A 15,175-nucleotide genomic window follows, 5' to 3' on the forward strand; every position below is an offset into this window, starting at 1 on the left:
TTCTTAAGCATTTCATGCTCCCCAAGGGGTTGCAATTTAGTGATTTTCTACGCAAAAATAAAAAGCATCAGACAGAGCTCATAAATTGCGATTAAAAACCATGCCACCTTTTTGAATTCAACTTGATTGAGTGAACTCATCATCTGAACCATTAAAAACATACCTGAGTCACATACCTGATAGCTAGGTATTTCTGACTGGGAGTCAGCTGCCCTTCTCGCTTGGTCAAACCTGCAGAGAGACACAGAGGGGCACTTTAAAATGGTAACATGGGATATGGATAACAGCTTAATAGTATATGTGTGTATATATATATATATATATATATATGTATTTAGTGTGTGTGTGTGTGTGTGTGTGTGTGTGTATGTATATACACACACACATACACACACACTAAATATAGTCTGAAACCTAGCCAGTGTCAGAATTAACTGTCCATGCATCACAAAGCTCTGTAATGTAAATAATACCAATTTTCTTTACATGAGCAGAGAAAGTGAGAGAAAGCATGATGTCTCTGTGTACATCTCATAAACGGTCATCATCAAATACGGGTTGTTCCACGTTTCAGTCTGCTCTTTGTTACGAAGACCTGTGGCTACGCAACGCTAGGCTACAAGAGCCAACAACTTCTTGTGCAACACAATGTTTGGTTACATTTTGTCGCCCCCGCCCCTTGACCACAACTAAACCTCTGGTGCCTTTAATGAATGTATTCTTCAGACCTGGCATCTATCTCGTGTGTCAGAATAAACAGTTCACTGTTATCAGGGTGTGACAGTTCTCAGAGGGTGGTGAATTACAGCCTTAGATTCTCATTAGACGCACGAGAAGCAGTGACCTGAAGAGAATTGAAAACACTGTGCTTCTCTACTGTGCACACACACACACACACACACACACACACACACACACACACACACACACACACACACACACACACACACACACACACACACACACATATATACGCACGCGCATACCGATACACAAATTGTAATTACCCTGCTGATTGTGATCAGAGTAGAATTTCCCGCAGGGACTTAAGACTCCAAGTTGGAACTAAAACGCTGTGAGTGAGTCTCATCACCGTCTGACTCTCTCACATTGGATCACACTTGTGTATTTTAACACCTGACCTCAACTCTCCATCTTTATTTAGTCCAAATTAGCACACAGTGTCTCAGTAATAGCAGCAAACTCTGTATTTGTTTCAAAAAGCTGCCCTGCTTCAAAAATCAGAGGGTCTGCAGTAATGCCATTGGAACAGGACACGCGTCTCGACTTCACTTGTATGTTTTAATAAATGGCTCGAAGGTTGTAATTGAATTGTAACAGTATGCAGCCTAGTTTGATTCAGTATGTTTGAAGTCAGCTAATAAACTGTTACATAGTGTGTGTGTGTGTGTGTGTGTGTGTGTGTGTGTGTGTGTGTGTGTGTGTGTGTGTGTGTGTGTGTGTGTGTGTGTGTGTGTGTGTGTGTGTGTGTGTGTGTGTGTGTGTGGGGGGGGGGGGGGTCATTGCTTGGTCATTGCTCCATTACATAACTGGGTTTATGCTCTCTTTGGTTCACTAGTCCGTTTGTCAGAAGTGACTACTGGCTCAGAAAGAGGCAGTGTGATCTGTTTTGAAACTCCAAAGAGAATTGAACTGGCATTTTCACTTCAGTTACGTCTGCCACTTTGCTTTGTTTTTTTCTTTTTAAGAGTACACACACACACACACACACACCCACACACACACACACACACACACACACACAGAAAGCACACAGGCTTTTCGATGCTCGTCTTACCGTCATGTATTTCAAATGCCAAGCTGGTAATCTTCTGCGTTATAACCATCATGGGCCTAATAAAGAACAGAACAAAAACAATTTTCAGCTGTTTTGATATGTGACATTTCTCCAGAAATATTTTCTTACATACTAAAAGTTGATTTAATGGTTGGTTTTAGATTTTTCACAAAAGTAGGTGTAGGTCTGCTGTAGGTATTCTTTCCATTTTTCTTGTCCACTTTGCGGACCTGCAGATCCGGTCCTGTGCTGCTCAGCCTTCCTTATCCTGACTTAATAAAATCATTCTCTGTCAAAGCACTATATGAATAACATTGCACAGTCTGCTCTCATGTGATTTAGCCTGAATTTAGTTGTGTACAACCTTTCAGTTGATGCTTGCATCAGCAAGTGTGAGTTCCTGATTTATTTTACACATGAAAATTGCTGGTGGCAGCATCAAGTTAAGCTACAGAGGCACAGGCCTGGAGAGGATCTGCTCTTTAAATAAAATTGCTTCGAAGTTTTGAGGAAAATTATTGACAACAGCATATTTGGCTACAAGGGTCACACTGACATTTAGAAAACATGTGAATTTGACATTTTCAGGAAAAACAGAGGGGCAGCGGAGACGCAGCCGAAGGAGCAAAATCTCCACCCTCACAGAGGCAGTATAGGTTGGCATTAGGTTGCTTAGCAACTAGCCACCCCCACCCTGCTGGGAGTGCGGGCTGTCTGCTTGAATTGTCAGACAGTCTGGAGGAGTGGGAACCAACCGCAAGGAACTGAAGTCCCTATCGTCGTCGTCCTCCTGCGGACACAGCCGAGCTGTGTGACACGCTTCTGTTTGTCAGCTGGAGTCATATCCAATATTCACTTGATGCTTACTGACTGTGTCTCTTTTGAGCATCATTTGGACTCCATTTTTGATTCAAATAAAAAAATTGTGGCCTTAATGAAATAAAAAGCTAATAATTAAAAAGCTCTGTGGAGTAACTTACCCTGTAAAATCAGCAGAGTACATGCCATAGTCAAACACGTAAACTCGTGTGATCTGACACAATATCAAGTATCCAAGTGTCACAATGAAGCAGTACCTGCACAGAAAAGGAAGAAAAAGAGGAGAGAGAAAAATATATTATAGTATGTCTTTATTTAAATAATATATAAAAGTACAAGTTGACACCCCCCAAAAAAACTGCAAAACTTTGGTACATTTATTCTCAATTAAAATTCTTCTACTGGTTTTTAAGGCTCTTAATGGTTCAGCAGTTTCTGTTCCAAACCGTTCTCTTAGTTCGAGTACTGACGGCTGGCGAAATGTTCCAAAAATTAACTACAAAAAAGCATTGTTTTTTATGCATCTAAGATTTGGAACATACTCCCGCTGCAAATTAGAACAACTTCTGTTGACAGTTTCAAGAAACGGCTCAAGACTTACTTTTATGAACTTGCTTTTAAGTAATTCTATATTTTTTCTATTACTTTTTATATTTAATGCTTCTTCTGACTCGGATTAAAGTTGTCTATTTGTTATCCCAAGTTGTTTTACTGCTGACTTATCCTATCAACTGCATTATGGTATCTTATGTCTTTCTTTTTTTTCTTCTTTTTTTTTTACCTTCTTCTGTAAAGCACTTTCGGTTGCATTTTATGTTTGAAAGGTGCTGTACAAATAAAGTTGATTATTATTATTATAATTAATGGGCACTGTGCTGTGGTGCTTTTCAGACGGGGCACCTTGGTATACATAATGTAAACCTTTAATTTGGGAGCTCTGAGGGGAGAAAATAAACTTTCGTCCCTTCGCTCTGCGTCAGAAAGAGGATTTCCCCCCCTCCCTCACTCCCTCCCTCCCCTCCAACAATATAGCATAAAAGGCAGTGGCCTCAGGGCTGAACTATGGAATGGGGAGGGGGGCCAAAACCTGGACAAAAGGGCAGAGAAAGCTCCAGTAATGTGTCACTGTCAGAGGAAGGAGGACAACACAACCTTTCACAACAGAAGCAGCCAAAGACAGAGCAGCCTGTGGTACAAAGCCGCTGCGGAGTCAGCCCAAGTCGAAGCTAGCCAGATAGCATCCCTCCACTGCCAACAATAAGAGGATTGTGCTGCTCCGAGAAGGAATACAGCACACCAGCAAGAGCCAGGCTGCGTTGGAGATAAGACACAACGGGACCTCTTGATTCTGAAAGCCTACTGTATCTGAAGCAGCCAAGACATCACCTGATCTCTGCTGCCGAGTGTTTAGAAATCAAAATAAGGCACAACTATTTTCAGAGCTTCGTCACTAAAACCTCTGAGATTACACACTACTATTAATCACAAAAGCCCCAGAGAAAGCACTGTAAACAGGAGATAATCATTATACACTCCTTTTATGTGCTCTGAGATTTCTGTTTGTACCCACCCCACACTTGGCATCTCTTCCGGGGGCATAACAGTTTACACAATTTTTCTTCAGCATCCCCATATATGGGAGACTACATGGCTCCTCACAATGGTGACTGTATTCCCGGACCAGCTGTGCAGCAACAGTGCTCATTTAAATGTGCTGCATGGATACATTCTGTAATACGAGTTAAAATGTCTGTTTCATGGGGAGTAATTTATTTTTGGAACACTGGAGGATTTCTTGAAGACCCTTAGTGGCATTTACCTAACAGTGTTGCCTGTAGCCTTTCTAAAGAAATAAATGTTTGCAGAAAACATTGAAAGACAGAAACTTCTCATCTGCCTTGCGGTATATTAGTCGTCTTGCTCATTATTAGACAAATAGCTGAGGACATTGTATTCATTTATTCTTTATAAACATCCCACTCTGTTTGCTTTCTACAATCTTTTTTTATCTGGTTTGCAAAGCTCTCTCAGTTTATGTGATTTGATTCTAAAAAAGCTCCCAAAACATGCCACAGATTAAATGTCACAAGGCCCAATCTCTGTTAATTGGATTCTCAGTGGTACATAACAAGCAGAAAGAAACTGGGAGCAGTTCTAACCAGTGGTGCCGGCAGCTGTAGTCCTGTACGTAAATATTGTTTTATGATTTTGTTTTGTTGCTTTTTTTTGTGTGACAAGAGCAGAATCGGTCCATTTTTCTGGCTGCCTCCATGATCCAAATCAGCCAAATCTGAGTTATATGGCGGTGCTGTGTTGGTAACTTTTGTGCATGGATCAGGTTTTCTTGCTCTCTCACTTGCTCGCTCAGACGTATGTTTTGCAGAGTAACATAATTATTATTGGCCTGGTGCATCTGTGTTTCGCTGGCTCCTCACTTCGTACTTCCCAGCATGCCTTCTTCTTTCGTAACTTTTAAGAACAAAGCAACAAACATTAAGCGATTGGTAGAAATTTATATTTTTTTAAATAAAACATGCAGTTTTATATATTACATAAAATAGGCTGCGTCTCAAAGCAGTAAGTGGTGTATATATCTATCACATCATACGAGATTACAAAGCAGTGTTGAACAAACTATATAGCTTTGAATTGATATAAGGGCCAAAAGACTCATCCCAAAATCATGCATGTTCCCCTGACTGCTTTGGCACCGAATGTACCAACAATCATTCTGCCATGGCGTGTGGTCTCTGGAGTAAATCTAGACATTAAAGATAACCTGCACGCATGCGGGCGGTGCTTGCGCATACTGAGAAGTATAATCCTGCTAGTGCCCAAGGGTCAAACAGAATACCAGCACCTGACGCAACTTAAGTAATACCCTCCCTGCCAAGATCTGCTTTTAGCATAGAGGCAAAAGGACCATGGAGTTTGCATCTGGAACAAAACAAGTGTCACAAATGTCTCCTAATTTAGTTTCAATGTTGCTGCAATATCCTGAAACACACCAATTGGAGTCTGTCCCCATGTCAGCCCATCCCAGTTGCAGCACACCGCTCATGATCTCACTCAACATCCTCAAGTAACTGTAAGATGAAACCAGAGCATCCGGGGCTACAACCCACTAGTTCACTGATGCATTGGAGTGATGTTCACTTGCGTTCAACAGGCTTTTACCAAATTAAAGATTTTCTTGAAGCAAATGACAAAATCATTTTACAGATAACTTCATCAATGTCAAAACGAGGTGAAGAGTCAACAACCTTTTGGGAAAATGACGCAGAAATTAAACCTCTGGCAGAAAATATAGTTGCTTTGACACAGAGTCTATGCGTGGCATAAAATGTGCATGTTAGCACTGCACAAAGGACAAGTTTTACTCTTGACTCAACAAACATTTTCAACCGTAGCAACACACCTATTTCTACTAGATCAGCTTTCTCCACTGGCAGCACACAGCTGCAGAGGGCATGAGCTGCATGTACTGCACCAGCTATATCTGCAGTGTGCCCAACAGGGATCCTGTTGATCATCATCTGATTTGTGTTTTATGTAATTCACAGCTTGGAGGGGGGTCTGTTTCATTTCCACTCGATGGATCGGTTGGAGCCGGGGAGCAAAGTAGGCTGGCTTCCAGCTGCGAGACGACCGTAGACGGGTCACCGAGTAGACAAGGAGCCACACAGGAGAGCACGTCTACAGCTACACACTGTACACGGAGAAAGGAAAACTAACACAGGCTTTAAATAAGTGTCTGAACAAGACCTAAGGTTGTGTACACATAGTAAATGCCCTGAGGCACACCTTATGTTTGCTCAAACGCATACACGGATCCAGAGGAAATTTCCATCTGTTCAGCATGCAACTGTGAGGCTGCAGTTTGCATAAATGGCAAAATCAGGTTCATGCTTTCTCAACACAACTACAAAGAATTCCGGTGAAATAGCATACTAGTTTTAAAGACCGAATTTTATCTTTAAGCCCTACTGGCTAGCACAGCGGTTTCATGAAGAGACAGATCTCTTTACCTTTTGGGGCCTTTAAAACAAATGAAAACTCACATAAAACAAGCTGTTTGATTACACAAATAACAACTAGCCATATCCCCCCAATGCTATCGCGCTTGATGCGAGATATACTTTATTTGCATTAAGCAAATTTCTTCACCAGTTGGAGCTATTATTTTCCTATGGTTCTTCTTTCACATCACTATAAATTAAAGAAGGCTCTTTCTCTTTTGTGACAGCCTACTTCATTGGTTAAATCATATCTAACAACTTCACCGTTCTCCCTCCTGAACCAGCAGGCAGTGTTGTGTTCACACTTGAGGCAACTGGAGCGGGGTACTGGGAGAAAAGGGGGATGTCGCGCTGCACAAGAGTGAATGGTATGAAATATGATGCCTCCCACTGAACAAAGAGCTTTCTCGTGAGTTTGCAGCCAGGCTTAAGCCAGGTCCACATTCATTCAGCCATTCCCACCGTGCAGAAACAAGCTTTTTGCAGCTCCATAAAGCTTTCATACTGCGCTCACTGTACACCCCACCCTCCCACCCACCCCACCCCACCCCCGTAAGGGCTGCGTAGTGGTAGAACAAAGATAGAAACCACAGAACACTGGCCTTGGGAGTGGTGTGCTGTACAGAGTTTGCTCTCAAAGTTTGTCCAAGCTTAACTGGGAGTCCAACAGTAAGAGGGAGACGTGAACTACACACACACACGTTGCTACTGAAGCATTTGATCTGTTCAGTCCACAATACACAGACTCCAAGTAGCTGTCTGTCTGCAGCACAGAGGAACAGAAATGTACTTCTTGTTTCTAGGTAGGCGGAGCAGGAAGAAATCAGTAATGTTTGTATACATGGATTCATTAGGTTTATTGATTGATAGAATGGAAAACACATTTCATGAGTGGATTGGCCTTCACTGTTGTGACCACTGCAAGCTAGTTTCATAGTGGAAGACATTATTATATATGTCACACCACATATCTCCACTCAGCAGTATTATCATTAGCAGGAGTTGTTGTGATCTGTGTAATACTGTAAAAATATTAAACGTAAAACTATAATTGATTTCAAAAAGAAAAAAAGGAATAAGGAAAAGAAAGGGACATTTGAATTTCTGAGACAGAACAAGACAATTGCAGACATGAAGGCACATGTAATATTGAAGGAGGGAGAGGGAAAGTTTTACCAATGGCTTACTTGTATGTTGTGAAATATTTGAAAGTCTGTAACTCAGTGAAGAGTAGTTCAAAGAGCAGGGCTAAACAATATGATGACCTCTACACGCAGGTGTCAAAAGCACCGAGCGGCAGTTAAATCCCAACCTGTTGTGGTGATTGTAAGTCATTTGTTATGCAAAAATCAGAGGCAGAGGGTTCAACGGCCTCAGCATACATGAACATGTAGGTGTGACCCACCTCTACGTTTCTCTCCCCCTCTGCCCCGAGCTGCACCTTCATCTGGGGCGGCTGGGTGACCTTTATCTTTGAATACAATGAATGTGTGCCGTGTTGGTTTGGCTTGGGTGACAGACGTAGTCTTTTTTTATCTACCCACTTACACAGCAGACAGGATGCCATGCTAAAAGGGCAATAATGCTGTTTGTAGATAGTAAAATTCAAAAATAGTGCGATGGAAAACATTGCATGATGTCAAAACATCATATTCATCTATTACCATCATTGTCATTTTGTCACTGGGTTTGGAGTCCTTTCTTTCCGAGAGCAGCTGCTGTTGTGATGAACGTTTTTGCAGCATCTATTTAGAGTACTACCCCCACGGGGAAACATCTACACTCACACCTGCACTCATAACCTTGAATTCCGGCAAAAATAACATTGAAGGCAATGTGTGCGTGTGCGCATGTGTGTCTTGATGAGCCATGGTCACAGATGGAAGCCCACAGGCAGAATTAGTGTCATCGCGACCCAGCCTTGTAAGCCTCACAGACAAACAAACGAAGGCACAAGCACACAAAGGAGATAAATATGTAGTCAACTGATATGAAACGCAGGGTTTATCATTTAGGATTCATAAAATGTAAGAAACTATTAGATCTGGGGCAGCAAATAATGATTACTTCCATTATCAACTGACCCTTTGATTATTTTCTTGATTATTCGATTCACATTTTGCTCTTTAAAATTTCCGAAAATTGTGAAAAAAGTAAACCAGTGTTTCAAAGTTCAAGGTGATGCCTAAAGTGTCTCGTTATGGCTCGACCAGCAGTCCACAAAGACATTCAGTTCATCGTCATGGAGAAGTAAAGGAACTACAATATATTCAAATTTAAGAAGTTGAAATGAGAAAGGTTTTTCATTCTTTTCATTAAAAAAATGCATCAAAACAATGAATTTATTATCATTTCTGTGAAAACCTTGCAATTAATTGAAAGTGAGCTTTGCTCTTACTTGTGCATGTGCTCCAGGCCAGCAAAGACCATCACACTGTAGGACAGACCGCTCTGTAGCAGGAAATGGAGAGAATACCTGTAGAGAGACAGACACCATAAACGATAAGGAACTCTGGAAATCTTAAACATTTTGTTCACATGGGTTTGTTGCTTAATGTTTACTGGAAAATGTTTTATTTCTAATTCCCACTTCCTTATGGGAAGCTTTATTTGCTCCATCCACATGCTGCTTGGTCAACCAGTGCTGTTATTAGGAAGAGGAAATTAGAGCATTACGAAACCACAGTCACACCATCAGCCATGTGAGGCCGGACCTTTGCAACCGGTAATGCGTCATCTCCAGACAAAGGGTCGGACAGTGATGCTCACCATCACACTAGCTTCTTAATTCCCGGCAACACTGGGAATACCGCACCATTACAGTAAATGAATGTGTGTTCGTCAAACTCTGTCACATATTTTGTCCTTTCTTGCGAGGCACACAGTTCAACAGCAGCAGCAGCAGCTACCGGATGGGTCCTTGAAGGGCACAGTGTGTGATCCTACCGACGTCAAACCCTCCAGGAGAGGCGAGATGCCACACTGTGTTAGCAGTGAGTCAACAAAGAGGACAAGGGCATGAGGGGTTAGGCAGGGGACACGAGAGCACAGTGGGTGAATGAAATGAACTGGCCAGCAAATTAAAGAATGCAGTAATATCTCAGGGAGGGACAGGGAGAATAAAATGCAAAGATCTTCCACACAGAGACACTTCAAACCAGTTTGCCTGGAATGCGTTAAACAAACATGACAATCTGTTTAAAAAAAAGTCTATAAATTTTTTTTTTTTTAAAAACACCCCAAGATAAACTCACTTCCCCTTCGATGTTTCAAGTGTTCAACAATCTCCACTTGTTTTCTCCAGTGACATCCAAGAACAAGCTCGTCCGTCTGGCAGAGAGGGAATACATCCAAAAATAAACCGACGCTCTGCAGCATCTGTAAGGAAGCTCCTCCTGGACCTCACAGCCAGGTGCCCTCCAAGGCACAACAGAGGGAGTGTGTGCGTGTGTGTGGTGTGTGTGTGTGCACAGTGAAAGCTAAAATTATCATGCGCGTGTGTGTGTGTGTATAAAAGTGTGCGTGCAGATGCATTCATGCGTCACACAGGAAGAGGTTGAACCGAGTGACTGCAGCCTCACCCAAGTCCACAAGTTAATCAAATCATTTCACCGGTCGTTCTAAATTACTGATTTCATTCTCTGCGTCATTAAACAGCACAGTATTGTAAAACCAGATATTCAAATGATGTGAACACTTTTACTACTGTAATTAGGGCCTAATTCAGACGGTGCAACATAAAACAGTTCACTTGAAACACTGAGGCAAGTGCAATAATTACCATACATAACCTCTGTAAAATGAATCTACCAAAAGACATTTATATGGGCTTTTTATTACTTACTAATTACTGCAGACAATAAAATTCTTTGCCAGGGTTTCACAGAGGTAAACTTCACATATTGATTGTTTGGGCCATTTGGGCAAAAATAGCCTTAAAGTTGGTCCTGGCCAAACAGAGAGAATGAATTGTACTAAACAAAACTCCTCTGACATCATTATAGCTTTTGTTACTTTGAAAGTATTTGTCCACTTTTCTGACTACATCTCAGTAGTCATTGACTTTTGCTACCTGATTAATTCAGTTTCAGTTCCTTCTGTTTTTCTCTACTAATATTTTTTTTGCTGATGTGGTGATGGTATGGTTACATGTTCTGCCCCATATTAACTGCACATTCATGAAAATGGGATAAAATTAGGGGAAAAAAGTAACAACCATCTTATACAGTTTATGACGATTTTAATAGAATAAAAGATATGAAGCATATATAGTCTGATGGAGATATCTACTGACAGGAAGACAAGACTAACTTGTTTTTTAATGTAAATCTGTTTTTAAAGATGAGAGATATATTTTATTAATCAGTCTGTAGTGTGGAACGTACAATCGGCCACTACTACTCAAAAGTTCACAGATCTCTTGATCTAGTTTAAATTAATTTACATTTTCAAATCCTATCATCTCTAAAGCTTATGTCAATCAAGAGAGGCAATAAAAACAAAGGGAATGGTCAAAGCTGTCATATTGACATCATTTACAGTGTATTGATTGATTCAATCAACTTGAAGTCTCGTTTTGATCCGCTTCAGTTTGCCCTGTTGAAGTTACAAACTCAACACTTCCTGTATTCATTCAAAATTAAATTCCCTGTAGCATTTCAGAAACCCTTCATCTCTTAGCTTTAATTGCGAAACATTTACAGGAATGTGTTGTGAAATCAGGCAATCACACTTTAAATAAATAATCCATAACAACTTTTGAAAATAGCTTGATTATCTTGTTGACTTTGTCAAATCTGAGAGAAGAAAATATCTCGGCTACATTATTGACAATTGTATGTAAACTTGCCTCAATAGTGCTTACACAATCTTAGAAACGAGCCACAAATGCACAACGCGTGCACCCGTGTGTGTGTGTGTGTGTGTGTGTGTGTGTGTGTGTGTGTGTGTGTGTGTGTGTGTGTGTGTGTGTGTGTGTGTGTGTGTGTGTGTGTGTGTGTGTGTGTGTTACAGGTGCGTTCTCAAATACCACTAAACCACTAAATATGAGTCACTGTTAAGTCACACTGGCAAGAAGAAAGTCTCGTTTCTGATTCAGGAATCAGTCATTCTATCTGTCCAACCTTAACAAAGGATCCAACTCCGGCTCAGGGCGAGGTGAGGTTAAATAAGGCCCTCATCAGCCCCCGTGATGACCAGATAACACTTGTATGTTTGGTTAGCTGTCCGTCTGAATGTCTGCCTAATGTTTTCTCTGTTTGCACATCTGTACTCGCACACACACAGCAGCACTTTGAGAGGCACTGTGCCAAAGGTACAGTGGGTTGTCTATTACATGGCAATAGCTTTCTAATTGGATATCAGTTACTACCCGATCGACCCATTTGCTTTGGCAAGGATGAAGAGAATGAGGCTGGGCTGAGAGAGGCCGAGGAAGGGAAGTGCTGCGAGAGGACGACAGCAGACAGATAGCAGCCCAGCAAAAGGCTGGAGGATGATAACAGGAGAGCAAAAGCAGAATAACAAAAGGCAAACTCAATGGGGTGATGGATAAAGTGAAAATAAAAACAGTGAATGAAGCACTCTTTACATATCAAACCTATCATTCAAAACAACTATCTCCGACAACTGGTGTTGAAATTTACTAATTTCCTTAAAGGGGAGAATAAATCAACTAAATTGTAAACAACTAGTTCACTGACAGAAAATGAATTGTCAACTTCTGTATTTTGAAACCTGAATGGTAAAGATTCAGCAAGTCAGCATGTTTCCAATGATAGCAAGTCAGCAAGTTAATCAGGGCAGGGGAACACTTTAACAGTCTGGCAGTGGAAGTGGAAGTGAGTCCAATATAGCATTCAGTTTAATTCATTATTCAGTTTCAATGCCTCTCGTCCATCCTTCTATAATCATGCGTCTGTGAACTTTATGCAGTGCAGTCACAAAAGCTCTGTGTGTGTGTGTGTGTGTGTGTGTGTGTGTGTGTGTGTGTGTGTGTGTGTGTGTGTGTGTGTGTGTGTGTGTGTGTGTGTGTGTGTGTGTGTGTGTGTGTGTGTGTGTGTGTGTGTGTGTGTGTGGCTTTGTCTTTTGATCAAACAAAGACTTTCCACTACTCTAAAGAAGGGTACGCCTCCGTGTAAAAACTATAGCAAATTGAAATTAGGCCACAACTAAACAATTAACCTGACTTGTACTGTATTGATTGATTGTTTACGCTAAGTCATGTGAGAAAACCAGAACATTGCAGGTTTCCACAACCTTTTTTCCCTCTGAGTGCTACTTTGACAAAATGAAAGCTACATGAGTCACTCTCAGACACTTAAAACATGTATTCGCACAGCTGAACTCACCCAAAGGAGCTGAATAAGCTTCTTTTATATGAACTTTAACAAATTGATACTCACCACACTCATACTCAACAGTTACCTTGTGAGCTACTGGTTGCAGACCCCTGGTAGGTAGGTAGGTAGGTAGGTAGGTAGGTAGGTAGGTATGGTATTTACTTTATTAATCCCCGAGGGGAAATTTTTTCAAAATTTATACAATTTTTTTTACAAATAAAATACATACAGTGTATAAATAAAAATTAAAAAAAAACCCTGCAAAACCTCACTTTGAAGAAGCTGTATTCACAGGAGGGTCGGAGTTTTTAATTAAAAGATTACTTAAATGTTTGATTATCCTCTGCGGTTTATGAAGTAGCATTCTGGGAAATGTAGGAGGATAACTGAAGTAGAAATGGACAGGGCAGAAGTGGACACCTCATTACATAATATTTCCTTCTATTACATAACATTTCACATACCAATAACTGAACCATGAGTATAACAGTATTCAGAAGCGAATAGTAATGCGTTCACAACAGCATGAAAATGCAACGGGGTCACAGTCGGCAGGGAAACAACGTCACTCGCATAATATGGTGAAAAAATTCTGAGGAAGGAAGGAAGGAAGGAAGGAAAGAAGGAGTTGAGTATAAAAAGGACGGAGCGGTGACTCACCAGCCAAAGCAGAAGAGAGCCAGGTAGAAGCCCAACAGAGTGGCCACCACATGTCTGATGAAGGGACTGGTCTTACTGGGGTGGAGGTAGATCCGGAACCACAGAGCCATCAGCAGGGCGAACAGCTGGCACGCCACAAAGTTAACCTGCGTGGAGAGGCACAAAAAAAAAAAGTGTTTTCATGAGTTTCACTCGCGCGTGAAGGATTTGTGGGAAATGAGCTGAAAACTGTTTCTCACAGTAAGAAATTAGGCGAAATGCATCCATCTTTTTTTTTTAAATGTATGCATTATAGTATATTCGTACAGACTTTTCTTTCGAATAACACATGCTGTGTGAGAGGCGATAGTAAAGCTGGGTTAGAGCAGCTGTTTGAGACCTTGTTTCATCTCCTAATATCTCTAAATGGCAGAGCAAAGAGGCTTTACTCCTGACTGAATCCCTCAGGGAGAGGACAATGGGAACCTCTCTGTTTGATTACTGCCACAAAGAATATGGTGCAAGATAGAAAAGAGGGACATATATTACATCCTATTGATCTGACTGGATTGTGTTATCCCAAGGCTTTTTGGCACCATCGTGACTACAGCCCTTCATAACAGTCACGTTTGAATGACATTTTCTGATATTGCTGCAGATACACAGTGTTGTGCTTACGTCTACCTACCGTCTACCTACGGTCTACCTACCGTGTCCCTTTCTTTAAACTCAACTCTCATTTGTGCATTACGTGTTAATACGAACTCAACACTTCCTGTATTTGTTTCAAATTAAAAGCTCTGGCGTGAATAGTGCTGACTCAGGGATGATGTTTGATTTGTCTCACTCTTAAGCATTTACTGTATGTGTCCAGTATGGATTGGCTTTTTTTTTTTTTTTTTATCTCTTTCATTGCACTGCACACACACGTCTATCACACACGTCCTCCTTCGATGCACTTCTACAAAAGCAAATGCAGGAAAATGCACAGCGGACACAAAACTAGCCAAATATATGATTAAATGTAGTTCAGTAAAAAGTGAAGTGGACGCTTATCCGCCTTCATGTTTGTTTGATGTCACAATAAGCGGTGCATGTCTGAAAACACAACAGTCTGCTAATGTATATAGGTCGTGTTAAGAGATCCGTCTGGCCGGTAAGCAGTGAAAGGCTGGAGACACCATGAGCACCATCCATTATCTATGGATCCTGCATGATTAATGAAAGGGAAAGGGACCAATATAGCCCTAAGTACATAGGCCCACTCGTCTGCACGGCTAAGAGACGACGTAGCCACAAATCAGCCGCAGCATTAGCCTCTGGGTTTCATATCAGATGGTATTAGGAGGCGAATTATTGGAGCTTTTGTTTTCTCACAGACACACACACACACAGGAAACGCATGAGCCTCAATGACAGGAGCTGGCCTCTATTTGTTCTTCTATTGTTTCCAGTGGTATTGTTCAAGAGAGGAGTGTGGATGGAGATGAGCATAATTAACAAGTAATCCAGCAGGAGAAGCTAAACCAAAAGGCTGCGAGCAGATTGTGTTGCAGTTG

At 41.2% G+C, this 15,175-nt stretch overlaps 1 protein-coding gene across 1 annotated transcript in view; it reads right to left on the minus strand.

Moving 5' to 3' along the window:
* mboat2a (membrane bound O-acyltransferase domain containing 2a) overlaps positions 1–15,175 on the minus strand; it is a 40,878-nt gene that overhangs the window by 7,373 nt on the left and 18,330 nt on the right. Inside the window, exons 2-6 of the mRNA XM_069718186.1 lie at positions 13,638–13,783; positions 9,035–9,112; positions 2,779–2,874; positions 1,799–1,854; positions 177–231 (exon numbers count right to left, since the gene is read on the minus strand). Coding sequence (XP_069574287.1) covers positions 177–231; positions 1,799–1,854; positions 2,779–2,874; positions 9,035–9,112; positions 13,638–13,783 — 431 coding nt within the window. The remainder of the gene's footprint in view (positions 1–176; positions 232–1,798; positions 1,855–2,778; positions 2,875–9,034; positions 9,113–13,637; positions 13,784–15,175) is intronic.

Source organism: Brachyistius frenatus, unplaced genomic scaffold (genome assembly GCF_029030835.1).
Source record: "Brachyistius frenatus isolate BFR_SWC_R1_liver_20210118 unplaced genomic scaffold, ASM2903083v1 Contig_187, whole genome shotgun sequence".
Taxonomy (NCBI): domain Eukaryota; kingdom Metazoa; phylum Chordata; class Actinopteri; family Embiotocidae; genus Brachyistius; species Brachyistius frenatus.